We start from the raw sequence: 27559 nt of genomic DNA, 5'->3' as shown, positions 1-27559 counted from the left end.
GAGACTAGAGATTAAAGAAGCCACACTGCAGGTTTGCCCAAGCAGCCCCTGCCTGCATCTGAGCTCAGTATTAACTATTTTATTAATAGATGCAACATATAGATGTGGCAAATAATAAAAATAAATCAAATCGTACTGAAAAGTATCAAATGAACAGTTAAATTTTCCCATCTCCAGAACCACTGCGCAGAGGTAATCACTTGAGTAGTGAATAATTTTTAACCTCTGTGAATTTCCTTCCTGACTGCAACTAATATGCTTATTAATGCCTCTATCTCATGATTTATCAACCACAGAATAACTCTAGTTATTTTCTGCTGGAAAAGTTAGTTTTCTTACATCTACCCCATCTCTCCTCTCTTCTCACTCCATTCCCAATATTTAATTTTTTAAAAAATGAACGCTAAACGTCATGCCAACTCCTGCAGCTGCTGCCACAGCTGTGTTTCAGGAAGCCCGGCCCTGTGAGGTTGCCTCCTCCCATCAGGAGGATGAAGGCAGGACACTTCCCATCATGCCGTTTCCTGAGTCCAGGCATCAGCACTGAGCTGGACAGAAGGAAAACAGTCTCTGCATGTCTGGGGCTCTTCCCAACAATGGTGCAAATGAAAGGCCCGGCCCGTTTCCTGAGTGGGGGTGGAGAGCTCTGGGAGAGGCCGGGATAAGAATGTGGCTCAGGGATTCCACCCGCTTGTTGCCCAGCCACAGGCTCCTGTGTGGCCTTGGGCAAGTCTCTGTAAAATGCAGGTTATGAGGTCCCTCCCACTGTAGACTTTCTAGCTAAGGATGCGAGTAGTGGCTCTAGGCAGGACTTTCTGATCGAGTAGAAAAGGCTCTCCTGAGAGATGATAGGATAATACAATGATGGTAAGAACAGCTGCTGCTTCCTGAGGGCCTCCCCTGGCCAGGCAAGGCCCAGGTATTTCACATGCATGATCCTATTTAATCCTCACAACTCTCAGCTGGGCATTATTCTCCTCATTTAACAGATGAGAAAACTGAGGATCAGAGAGGTTAGGCAACTTGTCAGAGGTCACAGGGATGGAAGGTCTGTGCCACCAAACCAATCCATTGCCTAGCCCTGTTGAAAAACTTGCATGTTTGAAAAGGATGAGAAACTCCAGAGTCCCTCTGGGCATCCAGAAACAGGTTGGAAGGCAGGAGCTTAACCCTTCCTGAGCTCATGGAGACCCTGCCTCCCAAATCCACTGCAGGGACTGACCTGGCCCAGACTCAGTAGGTGATTCTGAGACTAGTTCCTTTCGGGGGCCTTTCCATAGCCAGAGAAGAGTGGGGGTCTGTTTGGCCTGGGGACACTTTTGCTTACCCGCAGCAAGCACCCCAAACAGTTCAGAATGATTTGGGGGCTATTCCGCTCCCCTAGCCCTTCCCAGAGGCAGGGCTGTTCACACACTCCTCATCCCACTGACAGGCACACTCTTGGCCACACCATGTCCTGGGGACTCTGAGGACCCACAGGCCTTCAGCCTCAGCATGGCCCAGCACTGGCCAGCAGGCCTGCTTCTCTTCAGACCCAAGGCCACAGGCCGGGAAGGAAATAAAGGTGGGAGGGACCCAGAAATGCTGACTCGGCTGAAAGGCTGCCCTGGAGGGAGGAAGCACAGAAAGGCCCAGCCCAGCACTGTGGGCAAAGCCAGCAAAGGCACCCTGGCATCTCTGCGGATTCAGGACCACAGGGACTTCACCTTAGCCACCCAGCCCTGGCTTGTGGCCATAAGGCAGGGGGGAGGGTCCTGACTGGGTCACACTGTGAGTGACAGACTGAACCAGAACCTGGCCCTGGCTGTCCGGACCACAGGGCTTTTCCCCTCACCAGTAGGCAAGCTGGCGGCTGATGGGCAAAGAAATGCCCATATTTTAAGCCCCTTCCCTAATTGTCCAGGCTGGGACTCTGTGCTTCTGAGCTCAACATCAACACAGGAATGAAACAAAGAGACACAAGCAAAACAAACAAACAAAGGCTCTTTGTTTTTATATGAGGGCCAGAGCCCCTCTAAACTGGGGCAAAACTGACAAAACCCCAGAGCCTAGGTCTGAGCTGCTGAACTCCCATGACGTTGCGGCCTGCCAAGGACAAGTGTCTGGCATGCTCACAAGTGACTCGTCCACTCACTCTGCATGCTCTCCTGGTTGCAGTAATGGGACTATACATTGTCCATCTAGGTCAGGGTTTCTCAACCTCAGTACCACTGACATTTTGGACCAGATATTGTTGGGGGCTGTCCTGTACATTGTAGGACATTTGGCAGCATCCCTGGTCTCCACCCACTTGACTCCAGTAGGACCCCTCCCAGCTGTGACAAACAAAAATATCTGACGTTGCCAAATGTTCCTGGAGGGCACCACAGCCCCTAGGGTAGAACCACTGCTCTAGATGCATTCTTCCCTTCTTTGGAAATAAGACTTTTGACTTTTAACTAGCACATAATCACCAGGATAAAAGACCAAGAACCCTCAAGACCCCCTTCACAGCTATGTGTGGCCATGTGACTGAGATCGGGCCAATGGGAGGTAGGCAGAAGTGCAACTTCCAGGCAGTGTCTTTAAAGGGAAGACGTGCATCCTTATGACTCCTTCTCCCTTCTCATTTGGTTGGAATACAAGTGTGGTGACTGGAGCAGAGTCACTCATGAGTCACCAAGTGGGAGTCAAGCGCTAAGATGGCAGAACTATAAGAGAGAAGGTGGCTGGGGCCTGGATGACTGTGGAGCTGCCATCGTACAGATGGACTCTACTGCTGGACTTAGCTCACATGAGAGAGAAATGATCCTATTTAATGGGATCATTTTTAATTCCCCCAGAGCCCAGATTTCAGCCTCTGATGAACTCTCCTGACACCATGGCCTCTTGTCAATCACAGTCAAATCAAATCGTAAGTAACACATAATTCTGCCACACTTGTGGCTTCAATCACCCACCATCTAGATGCCCGTGACCTTCGGATTTTCCCCAACCCAGTTCTGAGAGCTCTCCAGACCCCTCCACACAGTTGCCATCTTCTCTCCAACCTGCCTCTCCCCCAGTGCTCCCTATCTCAGGAAAGGTCACCTCCACACCCCCCATACTCTGTGAGTCATCTCTGATTTCCTTTCCTCCCACTCATCTCTCCCACTTCCCTGAGACCCCAAATCCCCTATTCTGCCTCCTAAAAAGAACCTTCTCCACTCCACCCCCAATGGTACTGTCCCAGCTCAGGCCCTCACCACTCACACCCTTGCAACCACCTCCTAACTGTCTCCCTGCCTCCAGGCTCCACTCCACGCCTGTCCCGGCCCCCTTTAAACTCTCCCAAAACTCCCCTTGGTCTCTAAAACAAAGTCCGTCCAAGATTTGTGGGTGAACATCATGACCCCCTGCCTTCTGCCACCTCATCTCCCAGTGTCCTACCCCTCCCTCGGCACCTCCCTCTACAGGATACTACACAAAGAATTGGCCACAGCTCCAGAAACATGGTGTGATTCTCTTGTTTTTGCACACACTGTTCCCTCTGTCTCAAATGCCCTTCCCCCACGCCTTTGTTTGATAGACTCTTACTCCTCCTTCAAGGCCCAGGCAAATGTCACCTCATCCACGAGGCCTTGCCTGATTCCCCTAGCGAAAGCAGCCTGTTGATGTCTGCTCTGTGCTGCTGAACTCGCCTTGTCTAACTCAGTGATTATCCCACTGTGTTCGCTGAGTCTGGGTGTCTGTCTTCCCACTGGCAGTGAGCATCTTGGGGAGAGATCCCATTTTATCGTCCTTGGAATCTGCAGCACCTAATGGAATGTTGGCACAGAGAAGGTGCCCAACACACAGCATTGCTACCCATTTACTAAGCCTTTAGTCTGTGCCAGGCCCTGAGCTAGATGCTTTATCTAAATTATCTCATTTTATCCTCAAAAATCACTCACTGGGAGAGTTGAGACTGAGATTCAGAGAGGCTTAGCAGCTGCTTCAGGTCACACAGCTTGTGCACAGCAATGTCCAAGACTGCTTCTCCATCTGCCACTTTGTTCTCCCCTGGGATGTGGCCTCATCCCACTGCCAACCCCAGACATGGTCTCCAGGGAAGTACCAACCCCAGAGCTAACCAGACCTGGGAGTGGAAACGCCCCTCCCCCTCCCCATTTTGTATATATACATTTTTAATTTTTAATTTTATTTTTTACAAAACAGATGGGCAAGTACAGGTCCTCCCTCTGAGCTGTTACTTCCTCCTCTCTAAAACCAGCAGAAGGGACTAGATGGTCTCAAAGATCCTTATCAGTCCTGATATCCCATGATTCCATGATCAGGTTCCCAGATGGATAGTGGGCTTGTGAGTTTTGTCGGAGAGGGCGGTACACCAGGGACAAGCTATGGAAGGAGGATAGGGTTGTGCTGTGCTGCGAGCCAACCAGCCCCCACCCCTTTGTGACTTGACCTCAGAGGTCCAAAGGGAGAGAGAGAGATGTCCAAGAGCCTCCTCCCGCCTCCTTGCTGGCCCTCGTCTGGCCCTGACCCATCTGCAGGTGGAGCAGGGGATAGATAGGCCTACAACTTGGGGTCCAGACTGTGTGCCTTCTGTTGGGCCTACGTGAGTCCTGTCCCCTCTCAGCCTCAGTTTACACATCTTCCCTTCTGGGGCTCACCCACTCTGGCCTCCCAGACTCTGGCTCCTCCTCCCGCCTCCTGCCAGTGGGACCCTCTGGAAAGCCCCGCTCAGCGCTGACACAGGAAGGGGCGAGGGGAGGCTCGTGGGTGAGTTCCTGCGGCGGCTCAAGCTCAGCTGTAGCCGTTGGAGCCTGTCATTTCCCTTCCCCCGCCCACCCAGCTGGGAGGCCGAGAAGTTTCATCACAGCAAGTTGTTGTCCTTATAAGGGAAGGGCCTCCCAGGCCTCTCGCTGGCCCATGGCTGGCTGGGGGTGAGCCAGGCCAGCCTCGAGGTATGCTCCAGGTGCCAGCAAAGGTGGGGATGCTCCAAGTCAGCTGGAAGTCCCCTGGGCTGAGTGTCCATCTAAAGTCACAGGCTCTCTGGAGAAAAATAGGAAGCAGTCAATTGTGACCCCAGGCCAGAACCCTAGGGGGTCAAATCCCATGTCCTGATTCTAACTTGTAGTCTCCTAGGCTCCTTGTTTAAGCCTCATTCCCGGCTGGGGTTTGAATCTAGATGTGTCTGCCTCCAAATCAAAGGTCGTGTTTTTTCTACTTACACCCTGCTACTTCCTCCAAAATTTTTGTTTCTTTAACAACCTTATGACAACAGGGAGGAATTTCCACTGTCGTCTTTCCATCCTCCACATTCCCCCCCAGAGCCTCCTTATAACGTCACAGAAACCTCCACTTGAGTGAGTTTATGTGGCCTTTTCTGACAGCCGGGTCTCATCTCTCATGTCAGTGAGATGAGAGTAGGGCTCAGGGAGGCAGGAAGACAGGACTTGGAGGGGGGCACAAGACATGCTGGCTCCAGAAAGGCACAGGGAGCTTCCAGGGCCTAGGCTCAGGTTGGGGCAGAAGGAGAGGCAATCTGGATGCGCCCCCGCCCCGGTGCCCCCTTCCCCCCACCCCACCCTCATGTCTGTCTGGAGGCAACCATCTCGGGGTTTGCAAAACCCTGCATTCTGACTACTCACAGGCCTTCGGGCCACTGAGATATGGCAGCCCCTATTCAAGAGGAAGGCTCTGTTTCTCTGCACAGGCCTCCACCCCCAGGACCAGAGGGAAAGAAAGTTCTCACCACATCCTTGCCCTGTGGCTGGCCCCTGACACCTTCCCAGCTGCTGCTCCCTTCAAGGAGGCCTTCCAGAGGGGACCTAGTTCCTGGGTGAGGATGGGGGGACACCCCCATCCACACAGGGACTCCTCTCTCTTACCTTGTTTCCTCCTCACAGATAAGGGACCTGTGAAGTGATTCACCTGGGGTCCCCCAGCTTCTGCAGGCCACTCACTCGATATGGCTGTCACACATCAGGCCATATTGGAATTCAGGGGAATTCAGGAGGGACACAAGGGACATGAGGGTCATAGCCACAGTTGATAGGCCGGGGTCAGGTGCTTCCTGTTATGTTGGCCACCAGCCAGCAGCCCTCACAGAGGAGGAAGGGAGCATCAGGGAGTGGGGGCATTGTAATCTCCCTTTTGTGGGTCAGGAAACTGAGGCCCCCTGAGGCTGAGACTCACTGGGGTGCCTGGGTGGGACTTGAACCTTGGCGGCTCAACCTGGACCTCTGTCCACTGCCCAGGAACTTCCAAAGAGTGCTCAGTGAAGCCCTGGGGTCCCACTGAGCTGTATCAGGGGCGCCACAGGTATAAGGCAGGGCCCAGGCTCACCCCTAACCAGGACCAGAATCTGCGGTTAAAACAACAGCTGGAACTATTTTGAACCATCATAGGAAACACCTGTTCAGGCAAGAATCATCAGTGGAGACTAAATCTAGGGGGAAATTTTGATGAGGTGCCACATATTTGTGCATGGTCTTAAAATGTCTCCCAGACTGCTTATTAGTTACAAGAGAAAAAAGCATAACTGTACAGTAGAAAAAATCTTGACTAGTTGATCAAAATAACATCACTAATGAAGGGTGGATGGAGGTTGTGTGGCTCCAGCTGTGAGGCCCTGAGAAAGACCCAGTGTCATCTACGTGGCTTTCTGGCTAAGAATCCATAACCTCAATCTGATTATGAGACAATCTCAGACAAACTGCAAATGAGGGATATTCTATTAAAAAAGTGGGGGAGGACTGTATTCTTCAAAAATGTCCACATCATAGGGGCTGGCCCCGTGGCCGAGTGGTTAAGTTCGCGCGCTCCGCTGCAGGCGGCCCAGTGTTTCGTTGGTTCGAATCCTGGGCGCGGACATGGCACTGCTCATCAAACCACGCTGAGGCAGCGTCCCACATGCCACAACTAGAAGGACCCACAACAAAGAATATACAACTATGTACCGGGGGGCTTTGGGGAGAAAAAGGAAAAAAAAATAAAATCTTAAAAAAAAAAAAAAGTCCACATCAGGAAAGATAAAGAAAAGCTGTGGAAACATTTCAGATTAAAGGAGACTAAAGAGACACGTATGCAATCTGACCCTCCACTGGAGGACAAACGTGATAAAGGATATTGTTGGACACAAATGACAAAATGGGAATATGAACAGTATCATATCAGTGTTAAATTTACAGAAGTTGATAATTGTACTATGGTTAATGAGAGAATATACTTATTTTTAGGAAATACACACTGAAGGGGTAAGGGGCCATGATAACCAACTATTCAAAGATTCAGAAAAAATTGTGTATGTGTTAAAGAAAGTGCTCAAAAGATAAACCAATGGGTCAATCTGGGTAAAGAGTATATGGGTGTCCTTTGTATTCTTCTTGCAGCTTTTCTCTATGTTTAAAATTACTTCCAAATAAAGTTTTTAAAAACTGAAAAGCATTGCTCCTTATGACGGCCTCCAGCCTGGAGAAATGTGTGTGAAGGTGAAACTGGAGGGCCTGGCTGAGTTTAGCAAAGACGGAGCACTGGCAGAGGGCACTGGCCCGCCAGCCTACAGGAAGGGAGCCTGAAAACACGGTTTGGACCGGTGATGCCACTGATCCACCACCCCCCACCTCTGCTTCCTTGAGGACAGCCCTGGAGCTGGTGCCCACACCAACAAATAAGCCTGTGGCAGAGAAGTTCCATAAAAAGGGATTTATTGCCAAACTTCAACAAAGGCGCTTCATAAGCAGAAGACATGGAATGCCACCCTCCTCAAGGAGGCAGGCAAGGCAGCCCCTGCACTTTGCTGATCCTCCTCCCCCTTCCCTGGAAGCTGGCTTCCCCTGGGGGCCCAAGCTGCCAAGGCAGAGGAACCCCAGAAGAACCAATGGGATTAGGTGACTGAGCTCGCCCCAGAGCTACTTGCTCAGCCTAGTCACTTATCAGAGGAGGAAACTGAGGCTCAGGTCCCTGGAAGCAGGTGACTTGGCTAAAGCCCCAGCCAGCCCAGGCTGCTGGTGGGGAAAAGCTATTCCCCAACGGAAGACAGCAGGGGGCCACGTGACTGTGGGCACCTGATGACATTCTTGCACTGCAGACAGATGGAGGGCCAGGCAGACTGTGGCATGGGAGCCTACTCTGTCCAAGGAGTGTGGTTGGGGATGCCAGCGGGGGTTCACGAGCCACGACATTGCTGCTCACCGCCACCTCTGCCCAGTACAGGCTGCAGAGTGCACATCAGCCCCTCCCGATCCCTGGCCGCTACCCTCAAGAACAAAGTGGTAGTACAGTAAGAAGGCATTGACCTACGCTGGCAGGCCTCAGTGGGCACGACTAGTGGCTGGGGGTGGGGCAGTGGGCAGAAAAACCAGAGCACGTAGCTGTGACACTCCCTCTCCTTCAGTAAACAAAAGTGCACATGCAGAACCGCCCGCCCCCCCAGCAGGGCTATCAGAAGCTGCTCCCACTCCCACAGGCCCCAGGGAGAGTGGCTGCGGCCCTCGGGGCCTCCGCACCTACAGGCTCTGCCTTCAGTCTGGCAGCTGCAGCAGGATAGAGACTGGATGTGCTCCTGGAGCCAGGGACGATGGCAGTGGGGGTGCTAGGGAGAGGCTCAGGGTGCAGGCATGGACCAGGAAAGGGACAGGAGAAAATGCTCCTTCCACTAGGACGTTCAACAGCAGTCCATTGGGGGCCTGAGCTAGAGGGATGAGAGGAATAGGGGAGATGGAAGTAGTTTCAGGTCCCAACATACCACCATTAGCACTTGAAGAAATGCTGGTGATATGGGACCTGTTTGAGTGAGAAGGAACCAGAGACCCAGATATAAATCCCATCTGGGGAGGCACAGAAGTTGGAACAGCTTCTCTTCTGAAGGTTGATTTGTAATGAATCACATACAGGATTTTCTGATGTCGACTTTGGGGCCATTCTGGGGTTCGCCTCTACAGGAATGTGCAAGGCTGGACACAAGCTGGTCCGGGGGCAGGGACTAGACTAGGAGACCCTTTGAGTTCCTCCTCCACCCTGGAGTCCTCCAACCACAGCTCCCCAGAGGGGAAGGCCTGTAAAATAGGAAACAGGCCCAGAGAGGGGCCACACAGCATATGGCTTTCTCACACAGATGCCACCCACCTGCCTTCAGAGGCCCTAGCTGGGTCCTAGGTCTCACTCAGCTGAGGGCTGGACCTATAGCGTGGACCCAAGGCCTCGGCAGCTGCTCGGAATAGGTGGGTGGGGAGGGTTGGTCATGGCTTGAAGGTGCCTCTGCCATGAGGCTCTCCGCCTGGGAATATCTGGACATGGAGGCTGCAGGGGGCTCAGCTGTGCTCTGTTCAGGAGTCAGGAATGTAAACTACTGGGGTGAGAAGCAGAGATGATGCCACCTCCAGAAACCCCAAGTGCTGTGCCAAAACCCTGGGGCGGTTTGGAACAACCACACAAGCACAGAGGTCCCAAGTGTGTGCTCCCACCCCAAGCCCAGAGGCCAGGCCAGAGAGACAGACAGTGGCCCTGGGTGGCACCTAGCACCAGGGCAGGGCAGAAAGGATACCAGGAGTCTCTGCAGGTCCTGGCTAACCCCCGACATGCCCGATGGCCCTTCTACAGCCTGAGCAGAAGCACAATTCTTGGCAGGGCTGGGCTCTGATGGACTGGGCCGCCAGGAGGGACCATGCCCTGGCCCAGCAGGCCCTAGGGTGCACTTCTCCTGTAGAGGGTCACCAGCTCCTTCCGCTTCTCCTGTAGCCCAGGTGCCTCCTGGCTCAGCTCTCCCAGATCTCTGATTTCCTGCAGGACCTGGGTGGCCTGCCTCAGCTGCTCCACGGCCTGGCTGAGCAATGTCTCGGCGCTCACAGGGGCCGGCTCACTGCCCAGCACCTTGTTCAACAGTTTCTCCGTCTGTTCGGAGGCCACCTTCACCTCCAGCTGGGCCCGATACAGCCGTTCCACAGGCTTCCGTGGACGCCGGGGGCCTTCTCCAAGCAGGTCCCCCAGGGAGGAGCAGCGGGGATGGAACTGAGGTGGTGAGTCCCAGGGGGGCAGTGCTGTGGATGCTGCTGTGTCCTTTGGGGGAGTTCCTGGGATGCCTGAGGTCTGAGATGGCTTGACAGGCTCGGGACTGTCATCCACGCCATTCACCGAGACCTGTGCTGGGCCTGGAGCAGAGGTCTCAGAGGTCCCAGGACTCTGGGCTGGCCCAGAAGCCTCCACCCCACTCATGGAGGCTCTCAGTTTCTCCGATAAGATCTTGGGTGGGGGTGTAGGGGGCTTCCCACCCTCCTTGGGTGCAGCCTCAGAAGTCTCAGAACAGGGTACCTGGAGTGGTTCTGCACTCTCAGGGTCAGGCGGCTCCTCGGGGCTGGGGTTCTCCCAGCTCACCTTCAGTTTGTCAGGCAGGACCCTGTTGGGGGGCTGCTCAGAGCCACTGTCCTCCCCCACTTGAGTCTCTGAGTCCTCTTGGTTCTCAGGGTGGGCCTCAGAGCTTGCAGAGACGGGGGTGGGGGCTCTCTCCCCAGCAGGCACTTCCACTCTGTCACCAAGGCTGGTCGTTTCAGTTGCTGGGGACGGCTTGATAGGAGGCATGGGGGGCCGGGGTGTCTCCCGGGGCTGGGCTGCACTGACATCATTGTTGGGGGCAAGCACTGGCGGCCCGCTGTCAGGCACATCGAGGTCCAGGCGCGAAAGCCCGTCAGAAGCTGCGTTGGCTACCTGGTGGGGGCAGTACACGAGTGTCATCTTGGATGGCTGGTCTTTGGGTCAGATGTGCCCACCTACAGGGGTACTCGAGCCCTCCCATCCAGGCTGCCCAGGCCCCCAGATCCCCAGCCTCCACACCCTCTGCCCTGGCTTCCAAGGCCACTTGATTAGAAGCTGAAGTGATTCTCTGATAAATCCTCTTCTCTCCCTCAATCCCACAGAATTCCCTGTTTTGGAATCAGAGGCCAGGAAGCCCGAGCCAGGGTGTCCTCTCAGCGCCCCCAGTCTGGCTTCTTCCAGCCAGTGAAAGAGACCACTCTTTTTAGCGGCAATTGTACTGGCCTGGGCGGCAGGGGACATGGTTCCAGCCCTGTTTCTGACCTTTTCCCGGCTATATGGCCTTGGGAGGGTCCTTTCTCTGTAACCACCTACTCAGGGTCCCCACAGCCCGTAGGTGACAGGGCCTACCTCAATGATAGGTCTCCTGAGTTGTCTTGACCTCACTTACTTCTGCTTCCACTCCCTTAAGACCTCTGTCTGTCTGCCAGCCCCACCCCCACCCCTGCGGCCCAGCTCTCCAGCCTCAGCCTGCCCAGCTGCTCAGCAGCCTGTGCCCACTCTCCTCACGCCGTCAGATGTGGCCCCAAACACGGGCAGCCCCAGACCACAGCTGACCGTCAGAGGAGAACAGCTGCACCAAGCAGGCAGCTGCCTCCCACCTGGCCCCAAGGACCCATAGGGACACCCAGCAGCCCCATAGTCATGAGGCTGCTCCCAGGGAGCCTCAGAGGCCCTGGAGCAGAGCTGGGCAGGAGGCCTCTCCCAAGGTCCCTCAGGTGGTGGGGGTCCTGGCTGGGACCTCCATTTGCCCAGTCTCTAGGCTTGGGGGCACCTCTGACAATCCGCCCTCTCTGTCCAGTCCATTTCCCCTAGCCCTGTATTCAGTCACACACTTGGGTGGCTCTTGCTTCCCAGTGTCCCTCCCACTGGCCCCCACCTTTTCATCCTCTTGGGAAGCCTGGAGACCCTGCCTCCCCCTCTATTTCCTGGCCCCCTGCCTTTCCCTCCCTCCACCCAATCTGCCTTATCCAGGGCCTAAAACTGACCTCTGGAACGCGCCCTCCCATCCATCCTGTCCCCAACTCCAGCATCCAAGGCCTCGACAATTTCCTCCCCATAACCTCGCCTTCCCAGACCGAACTCCCAGTCAAAGGGACTTGGCACCTTGAATTCTCCTGCCTCGTGCCTCAGTTCATGCCATTCCCTCCACCGGGAATCTCCCTCACACCAAGTCTGCCAATTGAAACCCTTTCTGACCTTCAAGTGTCAGTTCCAGTGCCAGTGGGTCCTCTGTGGTCCCCCCTGTCCTGGCCTCCCAGAGCCCTCCTCTATACAAAACTTAGACACAGCTCTGCTCGGAGCAGTCTTTTCTCCAGCTGGAAGCTGCAGTCTGAGAGGCAGGGGCTGGTCTCAGACACCAAGTCTGGCTAAGGCCAGTGTGTGCACTCAACAAGTGAGGAGGACATCTGCACACTGAGCACATACAACACACACGCCTCCACACACAAACGTCCGTCTACCACTCAGGAGTCCTCAGGAAGAAGGTGGCCTCAAGCCTGGCTGCCACCCTAAGGAGCTGGGGTCCTAGGCTCAACTGACCACCTACCTGTCCAAGCTGGGGGCAAAGACTTACCTCCTTCAGGTGGATTCTCGTGGGTGGCCGGCGCCGCTGGCCCCCACGCACCCGGTCCCGTGTCACGTGCTCCAGGGCACAGCTCTTGTCCACCTTTACCTGGGAAGGAGAAAGAACCAGGTCAGTCTTTACCAGGACTTGCGGAAAGGAGGAAATGTCCAGACATGAACCCGCCTCAGAGGCAGGGTCTGCAGCCACATCTTCGCTTGACAGGATAAGCGCCCCACTGCTGCCTCTCTCTCTGAGGCATTCCCCACGTCAGACCTCTGCTCTTCTCCCTGTCTCTACATTGCCTCTCTCGGCTCTGCACCTGAGGCTCTCCCTGCCTCGGCAGCTGCCTCAGTGTTTGTCTCAGTCTTCCTGCCCGAATATGCACCATCAGCCCTTGCCCCTCAGTCCACTGCAAAGATATAAGCTGCCCTGAGGCTGCTTTCGTGTTTAGCTGGGGGAGGGGAAGAGAGCCCACGATCCCCTGGATGATCCCCTGGTACCTGGCTTCCAGCATAGGCCTGCCCTGGCCCCAGTCACTCTCCCAGGACCCCTGGGGACAGCCCAGGAAAGAGCAGGGCCTCTGCCCCTTTGCGGTGAGGTATCTGGAGGGCTTATCTCCTCTCTGACAGTAAGGAAAAGGGGTCAAGAGTAGCTGGGAGACCACAGGGTAAGATTCACATGGGAAATCCAGACTCTGAACCCCAGAGCAGTCTGTCCCTGTGATGGGGAGTGGGGCTAAGACTCTCCAACTCCCAGGTCAGGCTTAGGCCCACGTGGAGGTCCAACCGTCTCTGTTCCTCAGTGGAGGAGCTGGCCCTGCTTCGCCAAGACTGTGGGCTGAGGCCCAGACCATGTTCCTGTGGCCTCTAACACCCACAGTATGGCCCATCAGCCCTGTCCCATGAAATGGGGACACTTTCCCTAGATGGTAAATGGTTGAGAATGACACAGTCACATAAGATACAACATAGGAGCCATCGCTGCAAGTCAGGGACCCTGGGTTTTAAGAGGGGACTTGCTTGGGAAGATCACTTCCCTCAGGTCTCAGCTTCTGCAACCCAAGAGGTCACTCCAGGCAGCCCTCAGGTCCATTTTATCCCAAACAGCTATGAATCCATGATGTCGAGACAAATCCTCCCTAGGACTCTGGCCCCTTGGGACACCCGCCTGCCCTAAGCCTGATCATGGCCACTGTTGCCATTATCACCACTACAGCACAGGGGGTTGGGCAGCCACTGCAGATAGAAAAGTGAGCTTTCAGGGTCCTAGCTCACCCCGTACACCTCTCTGGCCTGGGCCCACCTGCTGTCTCCAGCTGAGGCTGGTTGGAAGGGATGCACGGCTGTAATCAGTTAAATTCTACCCCACCACTTACCCGTGTTTTTATTTAAAACGAGTTATTTTACTTCCTTACACCTCAGTTTCTTCATCTATAAAATGGGAACACTATCACCTACTTTGAGGGGTGTTATGAGGATTAAATGAAATAAGAACAGCAGATGGCCCAGTGTTTTTAGCAGTGACATAATCAAGGGGTTGTCTGGGTGAGGTGAGGCAGGGTCCTCTCTGAGATCACACACGGTGGGAAAGGGGACACTGAGCCACCCACAGGACTGCACGCACCTCATCGAAAGCCTTGTTTTTGCCTCGGTTGATCCCTTCATTGAGGGCTTTGATCCAGGATTCCTTCTCCTCCCCACTGGGTGCCTGGAATTTGATGTCGCTGACCTGCCGGGGGCATGGGTGGGATGGATGGCAGATGTTTAACAGGGCTCACATTTGGGGTCTTGAGAAATCTTCCCACCCCAGATCCCACAGTCTGCCGCGGCACCACTGGTCAGGAGCAAACCAAAATGACCTCACAACAGGTCAGATGCCAAGGCTTCAGGGCAAGGGGGGACAGATCCAGCAGGGAAGGGCTCTCTCCCTGCAGGCAGCTGCCAGAGATTTGGATTAGAGTCAGCCTTGCCCTGTGGAAAGAGCCCAGAGCTGGTCTCGCTCCATATGACTCCTCCGGGCCAGCTGGGCTTCAGTTTTCTCTGTAAAGTAGGAGTAGTCCGGTCGACATCACACCAGGCTGAGGACAATGACAGAGGTGACAGGCTTGAGGGGTGTCCATTGGTGAAGGCCCACTGGAACCAGGGCCACCTTCAGCTCCCCTCTGGGCCCCACAACCAGCCCTGGCCCCAAGTGGAAAAGCCCTAGGGTCTCCTTTCTGGCCTTGAATCATAGACTGTAAAAGAGAACGGGCATTGAGGGTCAATTCCAACCCTCAGCATGCAGATGAGGACACAGGGGCTCACCAGATAGGATGGGACTTGGCCAAGGTGGCCTGAAGCAATCCCATGACTCCTGACTTCACCCCCCATCTCACCCCACCGGTCCCTTCCCATCTCAGGCAGGAGCTCTGAGCTCCTATATTAGATTCAGAGGGTAGCTCAGAGAGCCCCCTCCCCGCCAGGCCCCAAGGTCAGACAGGAACTGGTGGAAGGAATGAGGCCATGCAAACTGAGGGGCCGCTTTGCACGATGGACACAGCAGTAGGGCCTCTGAGCTGCACAGACCCCCACTTATAGCTGGCTGACGGTGAGCCTATTTCCTCATCTGTAAAAGGAGACCACCACCATGACCTGCCTCAGGGAGCTGTGAAGATCACTATGTATCTAAAGTGTTGAACGGATCTAATGGATCTAAAGTGCTCAGTCTGTGCCCAGCTAGTAACCATCACCATTGCCTCCCTTCTGGAAAAAACAGTCTCAGTTTCCCCATCTGGAAACAGGGATAACACTGCCTATCACAAGGCCGAGGGAATTAAACTTGACTCAAGCCAGGGCCTGGCACATAGTAGGTGCTCAGTAAACAGCCACTGAATGAATGAACCAATAAATGAACGAACTGACCCAATGTTCCTTCCCTTGCCCCGTTTTTGGCCCACTGCCCACTCTCTGACCTCAAGATGTCCTGGTTCTTTGGCCAGCTGGTCGCCAGCCTGCCCATCCCCCACCTGGTGTTAGATAGCGCCTTCCCTCTCGCCACTCTCCCAGTTATGTAACACCACAGTCCGCCTGGCCCCCTCAGCATCCTCGTTATATAACTTCCTCCTGGCTGCCTCCTCTTTCTCCTCACACAGGGCCCTGGGTCCCACCCACCTCCCATGCCAGGCACAGCCAAACGCTCATTTGCATGACCGGGGTAAATTCGATCCTGGCAGCAGATCTGCGGTTAAGTCAGAAACCCCAGGGCACCTTGGCAACTGCCTCTTAGCCCAGCCATCAGGGCTGCTGGGGGCTCAGGGAGGGACAGCACTACATCCAGGCTCTGCAATGGCCCACCCAACCCTCTGATGGGGGCTCTAAGAAAGGCGGCCCAGGGCCAGCCCCTCTGAGCCCAGCTGTCACTCCTGCTTGCAGGCCCTGAGTTGATGGGGTCCCTGCCTAATGCAGGACTTAGCATCCCAGAGAGCTTGAGAGGCATACACTTGAACTCAGCAACAGATGCAGCAAGAGTGGGGCGGGGAAAGAGCACTGGTCTGGGAGTCAAGCTCTAGTCCCACTACCCACAACGGCACCCTGCACAGGTCTCTTCACTACTCGGGGTCTCAATGGGATGAGAACAGAACCACTGGACCCAACCAAAATTGTGGCCCTTCCCCATTGGCCAGCCTACCTGAGGCAAGCTGAGGGGAGGGTGTCAGCCAAAGGGCTCCCCTAGGAGAGGGAATACGAGGTTAAATGGGACCCAGCCCCACCCTAAGGAACCCTATAATCCTGGCTGAATGAGCAGGTACCCCCCAAGGGAGATCAGAATAGGGACAAGGAGATCCCAAGAAGTTGCTCCTCTTGCCCCATCCCCATGTCCTGAAGAGCCACAGGCTGCACAGGTCCCTCCCCAAGCTCTTCAAGGAGTCCCAGGGGCACAGGCCCTACTAGGAGTTTAGGAGCCAACATGACTGGCCACAGGATAGGCCCACATGGCCTGGGAAAGGCGGCGAGGACAAAATGGCAGAAAGGAAAAAAGTGGGAGGGGGAGACAGGAGGCAGGAAAGAGGAAAGGGCCAAGCTGGCTGAGACCAGCAGGGCAGCAAGGCCCAGCAGAGGCCACCCTGCTTCCTGGCAGCGACTGCCTGTGACCTCATGGCAGGGGTGTGGGGATGGGGAGGCAGGAGGGAGAGGGGCATGCAAGACACTGGAGTCTTTGTTTATTTGATTAGAGGGAAAAAAAAGGCGGCCTCAGGACCAGACAGCCAGGGTCATGTGACCTCCGGCCAGCCGCGGGGCCTCACTGAAGATGGGGAACACCCAGGGCGATAGGAAAGGAGAGTGAGAGGATGCTGGACATGGTGCTCTGGGCGGTCCTCCATCTGCCCTGCAGCCCCCACCAACTGTTCCACAGCCCCATCTCCCTGACTGATCGCCCTGTTCCTGGAGTCACCCAGAGCCAACCTGAACTCTGCAGGATTGGGGGATGGAAGGGAGGGTGTTGGCCGAAGCAGCTGAGATTGCAGCTGCACAAACAGGCCTCTCTGAAGGTGATGTCCCACCCTGAGCTGGGCCTGACCCACCCAGCCCCAGCTGATTCTCAGAGCTGGGGAAAGGAGGTGGCCCACAGAACAGCACTGGCAGGGGACAGAGAAGCAAGGCCCCTCCACCCCACATCCCCATGAGCTCCCTAAGAGATACACAAAGATCCAGACAGACCCCTGCCAGGCAAACACCTCTCTGCACCTAAAGAGATGCACACAGGCACGCCAGGCACAGGCAGCAGACCATCCCACACAACAGACTCTGCAGGTTTCTCAAACACACATACACAGATACAGCACCCACTCAGACAGAAAGCAGGTCTCCAGGACAGGGTAGGGGCTCCAGGGCCTGAAAGACCAAAACGTGGCTCTCCTCTTCTTCAACGAGCCCTAAGCAGCAGATATCAAGTGAAACCTGGGCCCAGCCCCATGAACCCTCACGACACTATAAACCTGTGCCTACCCTGGGGCACACCCCTATCCCCAGGATCAGAGCTCCACAGTTGCTTCTCTGCCCCTACCCACTGCAGGATAGGACAAAGGGTTAGTGAGTAAAGTATCATCGTCTCCTCCAGGGCCCAGAGCCCTGGGGACTACAGAGGACTGGACTGCAGGCCCTTAAAGCTGGGGAAGAAACAGAATGGCCCCCGACAGGCCCAGACCAGACCTGCTCCCCAACCCGCAGCCTCTGTGACTCAGCCCTACTCTGCGAGGCTCCACATGACATGCAGAGGTTGGGGAGAGGCGTGGCACAGCTGCAGATGGGCGCAAGCTGGTGAGAGGTGCTGTACACACCAGCCCCAAATCTGAACTCCCTCCTGACATCTGTGAAACTACACCATGTGTCGACACCCACCCGATTCCCTGCCAGAGATGTGTGGTGCGAACAGCAAACTTCATCCGTACACACAGCACGTCCCAGGAAAAGAACCTCTCAGGCAAGAGACTTCCTCCAGCTTCAGCCAGAAAAGGATAGTGTAAAGGGAGGAAAGCTGGGGGGCTGCAGGTCTCTGAGCATTGAGTCCAGGATAGAGGGCAGGAGGGGTAGCCCACCCAGGAAGGCCTGGGATGAAGGGGAGGCCACACCCTCGCCTCCATCCCAGACTATGTCAGGGTGTCAGAGGCCTGGTGGGGTCAGGCCTGGTCAGAGGCCTGATCCCCAGCTTTCCTGCCTCAGCCCTGGGCCTCCTGTGTCCAGGGTGTGGGAGAAAGCCAAGGGCCCCACCTCCCAAGGGCTACTTTCCAACTACAGCCTGGGAAGGAGGCCCTAGGGCCTGGAAGGGGAGAGAGGAGCCGAGCTCTCAGCAGAGTCCTAAATGCATTTCCTATCAACCAGAGGCGGGGTAGACTCCACGATAAAATGAGCAAAACGTCCAATCTGTGGCAACTCCTGGCTTTGAGACTTAGCCACAGTCAACAGAGAACCGGGCTGCATCCAGGGGACCAGAATGTCTTAGAAAGCCTTCCATGGGGGATCTTCCCAAGCACACCCAGGCCTGGAGGGAGGTCAGGCAGCAGTGGGCATAACCCTACCTTGTTCCCTGGAGATCGCAGCAGGACAAAACGGTGTTTCCGCTTGAGGAGGGCACGAAGGTCCTGGCACTTTTCATAGCTGCCCAGCTCCACTGTTTCCACACACTTCTGCTCGTCCTGGGGAGGGAGACAGAGGGGACATGAACTGGTGAGAGCCAGATGCATCCAGACCCTCAAACACCCAGGCCCTGCCCCAGACCCTGATCCCACTCAGTGAGGGCATCACTCGGTCAGAGGGGAACCTCGGGGTGCCAATCAGTCACCAAGATGTGGACCCTGGCAGTAGACAGTGCTCAGCCCGTGCTGGTTAGAGGGATGCCTCAAGGCTCACCATCCACATGAGAAATGAGGTGGGAAGCAAAACTGACTCAAATGTGCTTAAGTCCAAAGGAGGAAACAGGGAAAGCTGAAGAGGCTTAGAAAAGGGTGCCTGGGGGTCCATGCAGGCCCAGAGGCCAGGCAGAGATTGATGGAAGAGGTAGCCTGGAAGAGGGAGCAAGATGTCAAAAAAAGAGAAAAAAAAGAAAAGGCTTTCCAGGCAGAGCCCTAGAGGGAAGTGTGAACAGGCACGAACAAGCCCTGCCTTCACCACAGCGATCCTGAGTTGACTTCCCCACTTGGCACCTTCCTCCGCTGTCTCTTGGCTTGGGGTGAGAGGCCACTCTCCACAGCCTGCACAACGGAGAGGGCAAAGGTTCCTTCAAGAACACCCTCCCTGCAGCCTGCCATCTTGAGGCCTCATCATTAGAAGGGCCAGTGGCCAGGACACTGGCAAGCCTCTTCTTGGCCACCCCTGGACACAGGCTGGGCTGCCTTCCTGCCAGCCAGCCCTGGCACTTGAGTATTTTCTCCACGTGGGCTCTACCCGCTAGGTGCCCCTCCAGCAAGCTGCCTGGGACAAGCTCCTCCCTCAATGGTGGTCAACTGCGTCCTCTTCCAAGAGAGACCCAGATGGAACAACTTCCTGGAGACGCCACAGAAGTAGAAGCAGGCCGTGGGTGGAGGGCAGGGGACTGCCCTCGAGAGTAGCCAACAAGTTACGGAAACTTGCCATTGGACATCATGCAAACAGCCTCAAGAGCACCCATCCAGGGACCACCTCAGTGCTCTGCAGTTTTGGGTGGAATATCTGGGAGGCAGGGACTTGATTTATTTGCAGAGGAAATGCCCCAATTTCTCTCCATGATAATCTGCACATACTGAGAAACCTGACACTTAGTGAGCGCTTTTGCATCCCTGATTCTCCTGAACCTCTCAATCACCCTGAAAGCCTAGAGCCCCAGTGCGTTTGCCTCATATAACATGAGGAAGAGAATCAGGCCTGGAGGCCAAGTGACTTGCCCTAGGGGCACAGACCCAAACACAAGGGGCAGGGTGAAACTCAAACCCACATCCTCTGACTCCCAGGCCAGAGCTCTTCCCAGCACACCACACTCCTCCCAGAGGCTCAGGCAGCACCTTAGCAACAGGCTGTTCTGCATTAATGGTCCTCCAAGTGTGGCAATGGGCCAGGGGCAGCTGATATCACCTGAGAACCTGTTAGAAATGCAAATTCTCAGGCCCCACCCCTACTGAATCATAATCTTAGGGGAATGAGCCTAGCAAGGAGTTTTAACAAGCCCTCCAGGTGATTCTGATGTTTGCGAAAGTTGGAACCTCTGCCCTACACCAGAGGTTCTCAACTTTGGTGGCACCCGGGAGCTTTAAAAACTCCAATGCCCAGGCCACATCCAATTACCTCAGGATCCCTGGAGGGCAGAGCCCAGACATCAGTATTTTTCAAAGCAGATGACTATGCAGCTAAGGTGGATAACCACTGATCTACTCTCTCTTCAGCCCCTCAGGGAAAGCAGAGCAGATAGCCAGGGTGGCCTGATCTTTCCCACCCAGATTCAATCAAGTGTCTTTTCCCATTTTTGCCTCCACACATCTCTTTCCAACCCCAGGTCTCCAATCCCTTCCAGGTTCCTCCATTCAACACAAGGGCTAATAAAATCCACCTGCTCCAGGAAGCTCCCCGCCCACCCCCAGGAGCCCGAGCCTGGGTGCTCCCCCATCCACAACGCACCTGCCAAGTACAGGCACCATACTAGGTGCTAGGGACGCCCTGAAGAACAGTCCTAACTCCCTACTGGGCCATCTCTTCTCTACCCTGTGCCGCCTGTGTCTGCTCTCCTTTCTGTTCCTCCTTCAATGCCCAACAAGGGGCAGCCCTACAAGAAGGACATACAGAGGACTAGTTTGCTGGACTGAATGCCTGACCCAGAGTGAGAGCTCAGGAAGTCCCCTCCTACCTGGGCATCCAGAGGAAGGAAGCTGCCTGGGGAAGGACCCCTCGAGAAAGGGCAGCTCACCTGCCCATGAGCAGAGGCCTCCCCTAACTGGACAACTATTGGCCAAACATACTCTCCTCTGTCTTGAAACAAAAAGTCAGTCCATCTCCACCACCCAGCTCCCCAGGGCTGCCTGTCCTGGGTCTCTTCTCCACCCAAGACGCTGAATCACCCGGCCCTTCTGCAGCTCAGAAAAACGGATAAACCAGCAGGCACTGGGCGGGGGCAGCATTTTTGGAATGTCAGCCTCACTGACAGCTAAGAAAGAGCCAAAAGTCATTAGTACTCGCCTAGTTCCTTACATCAGAAAGAGGAATTGAACCAATAAGCATTTCTCAATTCCTACTCCTGGGCCAAGCTCCCCCACCCCCGAGTGCTAAGTTCTTGAAACTGCATTGAGGTTTTTAATAGTGATTTTTTTTTTGAAGCTTGATTTAGATTTTTCATGTTTAGAGTATGTGAAATCCTTCCTGCTTCCCAGCCATGGCCAGATGTGGAGGGGCAGCCCAGGACAAGTCTGGCAGCATCTGATGGGCTAACAGCTGGGGGCCTGTCACTCAACTCTTATGGCAGCTGGGCCTGGAAGAGGCTGCGACAACCCTCTTTATTTATAAAAATATCCCCCTGCTGCCACCACAGCACATCCTAATTTGGTGACAGGGGCAGTATAGAACATCTGGGGGACTGTCTGCACAACTCATCCCCTTGCCCTCCTCCAGCAGCTTCTCTGACACCCCAACTCCAGGAGCCTGCAGACTCAGGCAGGGAAGGCAAGGTGCTCCTCAAAGGTAGCTCCTTTAAACACTGAGATCTGGTGGCCCAACCTTTCTTGGCCTGGGACAATTATGAATTTGCCAAGATACCCTGAGGCATGCTAAGAAAGGCTGATGGGGAATGAGCAGGATGCCCCTTCTGCTGCCCCTAGGCTGGTTCCTCCCCAGGTATCCCATGGGTCAAAGGCACACAGCGCTAGTCCCTTCTCAGTGGATGCGCCCTCTGATAGCCTCAACCCCAGCACACAAACACCTGCTATAAGTAAAAGCCCTCTTTCCTCCTCAGGTCTTCACCCAGAGCTTCATTGACTCTTACTCAACATACAATTTTAGCGTCTTTGGTTGTCCAAGTTTCAAGGCTGCTGAGACAAGAAGGGGCACAAGTCTGAAGCAGGAAGATGTGAGGACCGTGAGGGGCACAAGGACAGCAGAAACGGCAACTGGCAGCTTGATGTTAAAAAAGAAAGAAAAGCTGAAAAGTACAGTCTGGCAGTACGGAACAGTCTGATAACAAGTGACTCTGAGCCACCAAGGAAAGACAGTTTAGGCTGGCACCTTCTGTTCGAGAAGACACAGAATATTCAACAAATTTCATAGGATTTCCACCAAGAATAAGTTTTAGTGTTTATTTGCTGGTATCTCTGGGTGGAAAGAGCACTGGATTTGGTTCTAGACCAACTCCTTCAGTCACAGAGATGCTGAACAGTATTTAGCCACCCTGGGCCTCATATCCTCTTTTGTAGAAGGCGACATGATGACCAGTCTTGTGGGACTATTGCGTCCATTATATAAGAGGTAGGTAAGAGCGCCAGACAAGCATGAGCGATAAGTATTATTTCTACTATCATTGCTGAATGGAGCAAACTTCCGTTTTCTGGAACATTCACATAGGTAGAACCTAGCCCAGGGACAAGGAATTGCAGTGTCGGTGTACAGTTGAGGAGACACACACATCCCTGTGCACATATGCTTCAAAGAGCCCCTCATCCAGGAGCCCAAGACTTGCACCTAGAGGTATCATCCCCATTCCACAGACACCCAGAGAAGATCAGGCACTTGCCCAAGGTTGCACAGCATGTCAAAAGTGGAGCAGGTCTTCCGGTGCCAGTTCTGGGATCCTCTGCTGACCTGGGCTGCCGTCACTTTGCTCCCCGCCCAGCAACCCCAACCTCAGGGCCAGGCAAGTCCTTACCTCATTCTCATAGACCAGCAGCTGGGCCTGGCAGAGCAGCAGATAGCGGTCTTTCCAGAGCCCCAGTAAGCCTCCGCTGTTCTTCTTGATCCAGCCAGCCTTGTCCGCCACCCGTGCTCCCTGAGGCTTCTCTCCCTCCTCCTTCACACCCTGTAAGACAGCACCAGGACACGCCATGAGGGTTGCTGCCATGGATCACACAGTCCACACATGGAATGTGTTCCTTTGCTGGATACCTACTGATAGCCCATGTGAGCTTCCCCACAACCCCCAGGGCAGATATTCTTAATCTAATATCAGAAATAACAGTAATAACAGCAGCTACAATAATGATAATAGCAGCAGCCACCTTGTATTGAGCCGCTGTATTATATTTTACACACATCTTATTTAACCTGCACAACCAGCCCCCAAGGCAGTAGCATCGCTATCCACATGTCACAGTAGACTGAAGCTTGGAGAGGGGAGATGACTTGCCAGAGTCACACAGCTGGTGTGACAAAGCCAGAATTCAAACTGGGTCTCTGACCCCACATTCTTCCTGTTGCACGGTTCTGCCTCCCATGTGTTCATTCAACCAGTCAACAAACATTGTGCTGAGCACCTACAAGGTCATGGGTGCTGGAGTAGGCAGGGAAGAATAAAAATAACGCATCTCTGCCCTCATAGAGTTAGCAAGGCAGGGAGAAGGAGCTGAACAGATGAACACCAGACATGAACACATTGACAAGTGTGAAACGCTATGAAGGAAACAAGGAAGGGGGACTGAAGAGGAAGACAGGGATGGGGGACAGTGGGGGACCTGGTTCAGGCTGGGGTGACCCAGGAAGGCCTCCCAGAGGAGAGGGCATTTAAACAGGATCCGAGGATGGGAGGAGGCAGGCAGGCAGAGTGGTAATCTGCCTCTATCCCTGCCCTTCTAGAGAGCCATTCTGCAGCCCCTGCTTCCTGCCCCAAAGCAGAAGGCTCCTCTGCCCTCATCCCTACCTTGGGCCCAGACTTGGGGGCAACTATTCCCTCTGGTGGGGGCTCCAAGGACTCTGTCTTTGACCACAAGCTGGTACAGGAGGTAAACTCAAGCCCTTCTGTAGGACATGACAGCCACCCTGGAGCCTCTAGGCCAGCCACTGACATCTTGTGCCCCTCAATTACCTGCTTAGGTAGCTAGATGCCAGGTATATGCCCACCAGATGGGATCAGATTCGCCTCTGATCCCCAGCACCCAGCACTCTTCCTTTACACATAATGCATGCTCAAGAAATATCTGTGAAATGAAAATAAAAATACACCCAATTTGCTAACCACTTTGCTTCAGGGACTGGTACCCACAGTAATGAGTGTGAAGGGGAAGGTGGAGGAGAGGGGGTCAAGAGTGTGTCAGAACCTAGAGGATGCTAGAAGGAAATTAGCACTGCCTAATTTTGACCACTTTATAATTTACATAAAGATCAAAATAGGGGCCCCAGTTAAAAGGAGCACACCTCTCCCCAGGGATGCCCTGTGGCCACAGCTGCCTTTGGAAGGACAAGCCCAGGCAGATAGAAGTGTGGTGAGCTGTCACGGGCTGGGCAGGGCATGGCCTCCAGGCTCTCTGTCATGGAAGGGGAGCCCCAGCCTAGTTCTCACCAGGGTGGCCTCCTCCCCCTCTGAACTGCACACTCCAGTGGTAGAGAGTTGGAGCTTTGAAGCCCAAGTCACACAGACCAGAGGCAAGTCACTTGATCTCTCTAAGCCTCAGTGTCTTCATCTGTGAAATGGAGATATTAACAGGAGTTGCAAAAATTATAACTCCATGGGGGCAGGGATTTTTGTTTTGTTTACTGCTGTATGCCCAGTGCCTAGACAGTGTCTGGTACACAGTAGGTGCTCAATAAATGTTTGTTGCCGAATAAAGATACAGCATATAAAGCAGTGCCTAAACTCAGTAAATGGTAGCTGTCATTATTGTTACTGTTGTCACTACCATCCCCTCTGGCTCTCAGGGACCATCTATCTCTCTGGTCCTGGTCCAGAATTCAGAACAAGGCCTTTCTGGGCTTAGCCGCTGGGCCTCAATGCCCCAGGAGCTCCAGGAATGTGAAATGCCCTCTGAGGGTCTCTCCCTAACTTGTAGATGGCGAGAGAAATGGGGAAGTGGGGTGGTCCCAAATGGTCTTCCCGGATGGAGGAATGAGGAAGTGGGAGGCTTGCCTACATGCCAGTTATGAGCCACCCTAACCAGGGGAAGAGGAAACTTCAGGGCCTTCGATGAGAAAGGGGAGGCTCTCGCATCCTCCCACACACCCACTCCGCGCCCCCTTCCCGGACACCACAAGAGACCCTGTGTTCAGCCCCATGGGCTGTGTCACCTGCAGGGGCCGCATCCTCTCAGTGATCCCTGTAGGCTGGCCCAGGCCCAGGGCTGGAAGGGAAGAAGTGGGAAATGGGAAACTCCGCCCCATATTTCACACATCACACCCCCCATCAGCAACTGCAGCACTGTTGACCACCTCCCAGGCCTGCAGTCTCTCTTAAACAAGGCAGGAGGGACTGTGGGATGTAAAACTGCTACCCGGACCTCCCACCTCGGAGCTCCAAGCTCGCCTCCTGCTTTTCAGGGGCCCACTCACCACCTCATGGGCTCTCACACCCCTTTCTAAACTCTCTCCACTTGGGACCTCCCCTGCCCGCCTCACCCACTGCCTGACATGTGAAAACTTCCTGCTCACTAGAAGTTCCCAGGGGGTAAGGCTGGAACCTCGCGCCTTGACCACTGTCCTCTCTGGGTGTAGTAGAGCAGTGCCCAGTGACTGCCATGACTGGATTAGCTAGAGAAGTAAGTCCAGGGCCTTTGGGGATGGGTGGGACCAGGATGGGACTGAGGCAGAAGGCAATTTTGGATAGGGGAGTAACAACTGAAGGGCTGGAGGTGGCACAAACCAAAGCCCAGGGAAGAGTCTCCTTGTCAGAAATCAGCCACAGCAACCACCGCCCGAGGGAGGCCTGGCTGGAAGTCAGAGTCCTGCCTGCCTGCCACGCTTCACTCAGCCCCTCTCAGCCCCTCAGACACTCTCCCACCAGGGGCCTGGCTACGCCCCAGTAAGTTTTAATAAGCGGCCCTTCCCCTTGGCAGGGCTCACAGGGGAGGTTTTGTCCTGCTCAGCCCAGTTTCTCGGCCTCCTCGCCTCTTATTGACCAGCTGACCACTGTTCTTCCTGTTTCGCCCTCTCCTCTTCCATCCTTCCTCACTCAGGCCCTCCCCTGCCCACTGTGAGCAGCTCCTGAGGCACCCCTGGGCACCAGCCTGGCTCCCCTTTGCCTGAGGTGGGAGGGTCTCTGGGTCATTCATCAAAAAAAGAAGAAAAAAATGCCAGGTCACCCCTACCCTCTACACAGAGGGGAGCAGGTGGAAAGCCACAACACAGGCCATGACAGATAGAGACTAGCAGAAAAAACCTTGTTGGCACCTTAGAAGGGAGCTTATGACAATGACCTTTGCCCTTTGACTAAACCAAAGGATGCTCTGACCAAACTCTGCTAAGAATCCATGTCAGAGCCCTGCGATAGGGCAATCAGAGAAGAAGCACGGGCTCTGCCCTAGGGAACTTCCAGTGTGATGCGGGCAGCATAGACTCTGCACAAGGGAAGTCCCCGGTCTGAGGGTTGAGTGGGCTCCCCTGCTTGAGAGGGCCCCAGGCCATTGGGAGAGACATAGCACCTACCCGGTGGGGGGATACGGTCCCAGCTCTCTAGTAGGGTAAGCGCTTGGGGCGAGGTTGAGAAGCTCTTGTAGAAGGCAGGGTTTGGGTAAGACTGTGAGGAGGGAAAGAGACACACACCTTGGCCCAGAGGAGAAGGAAAGGCACAAAGGGTATCAAAGACCCTACACTCTCAACTCCTTCACTAAAGAAAGTGCAGCCCAGAAAGGGCCAGAGGTGAGCTCCAGGTCACAAAACCCGTGCTGGGACAAGACACTGCTTTGCCTCTCTCCAGAAGGGTAAGGGCAAATGGGAAGCCGGGAGCCACTGGAGGCCAAGCCAGGGAAAGCTATGACTGAGGGGACGGGGGCAGAACCCCACAGCTGAGACAGGAAGCCCTGGGTCCAGGGTTTTCAACCTTACTCTAGTGGCAAAAAGACCTCATGTTGATATTTGCAGTTTTCAAAGCTTTTGCACATATATCATCGCATTTCTGGATCACCTACCCTTCTCATTTTATAGATGGGAAAACTGGGGCCCTGAGAACATAAGTGGACAGATGCCCAGGGCCCAGACTCACATTTCATCACCAAGCCTCAGCCTGATGGGGACTACCAACCCATTGCACAGAGGAGGTCACTTGACTAACAGGGTTTGGCACCAGGGTGGTCGGGGCACGGGGAGAAAGCTCAAAGCTAGGGGGAGGGCTGAAAGCAGCCATGTGCAAGTGAGGTGACAAGGCCAGCCTGGGGTCATGGGGCAGAGCAGATGACTATGATCTAAGAGGTGTTTTAGACAAACAAATATGGGTACTGAGACCGAGAGAAACAAGGGGAAGTGATTGGGAAAAGAAACAGGAGGAAAAGAGTTAGGGATGCCAAGGGGGAGGTAGGGGAGAGGCAGCCGCTGGCCATGTGGGGAGGAGGTAGGTAGGACCTTAGATGGCCCAGATATGTGGGGAGCTTTTGGCACCTAGAAGTCAGTAAGTGGCAATGTTAGAGACCCAGGACAAGAAGGAGTTCAAGGCTAAGCTGGGCTAGGCTGGCCCCGAGACAAAACCATCGGCTCAGGAGGCCCCAGGAGAACTTCCCTTAATTGGGGGCCAGAGCAGATCAGGAGATGGAGTAATCCTGTCCCACATCCTCTGGGAGAAGGGGAGGGGCCACAGCTAGACAGCACAGCCCTCACAACC

General features: G+C 54.6%; 1 protein-coding gene across 2 annotated transcripts in view; it reads right to left on the bottom strand.

The window, feature by feature from the left end:
• Positions 1-7075: 7075 nt before the first annotated feature.
• The window catches only part of PLEKHO2 (pleckstrin homology domain containing O2), a 21999-nt gene continuing 1515 nt past the window's right edge, over positions 7076-27559 (bottom strand). The window contains exons 2-6 of one of the 2 annotated variants that reach the window (XM_046654850.1): positions 22691-22840; positions 18393-18509; positions 13961-14065; positions 12347-12445; positions 7078-10665 (exon numbers count right to left, since the gene is read on the bottom strand). In XM_046654850.1, the coding sequence (XP_046510806.1) occupies positions 9649-10665; positions 12347-12445; positions 13961-14065; positions 18393-18509; positions 22691-22840 (1488 nt within the window). In that variant the 3' untranslated portion in view covers positions 7078-9648. Of the gene's footprint in view, positions 10666-12346; positions 12446-13960; positions 14066-18392; positions 18510-22690; positions 22841-27559 lie in introns of both variants that reach the window. The other variant, XM_046654851.1, reaches the window with a different exon arrangement.

This window comes from Equus quagga, chromosome 2 (assembly GCF_021613505.1).
Source record: "Equus quagga isolate Etosha38 chromosome 2, UCLA_HA_Equagga_1.0, whole genome shotgun sequence".
Taxonomy (NCBI): Eukaryota; Metazoa; Chordata; class Mammalia; order Perissodactyla; family Equidae; genus Equus; species Equus quagga.
Note: the sequence above shows the minus strand (reverse complement) of the source record. Positions and strands in the feature narration are given on the sequence as shown.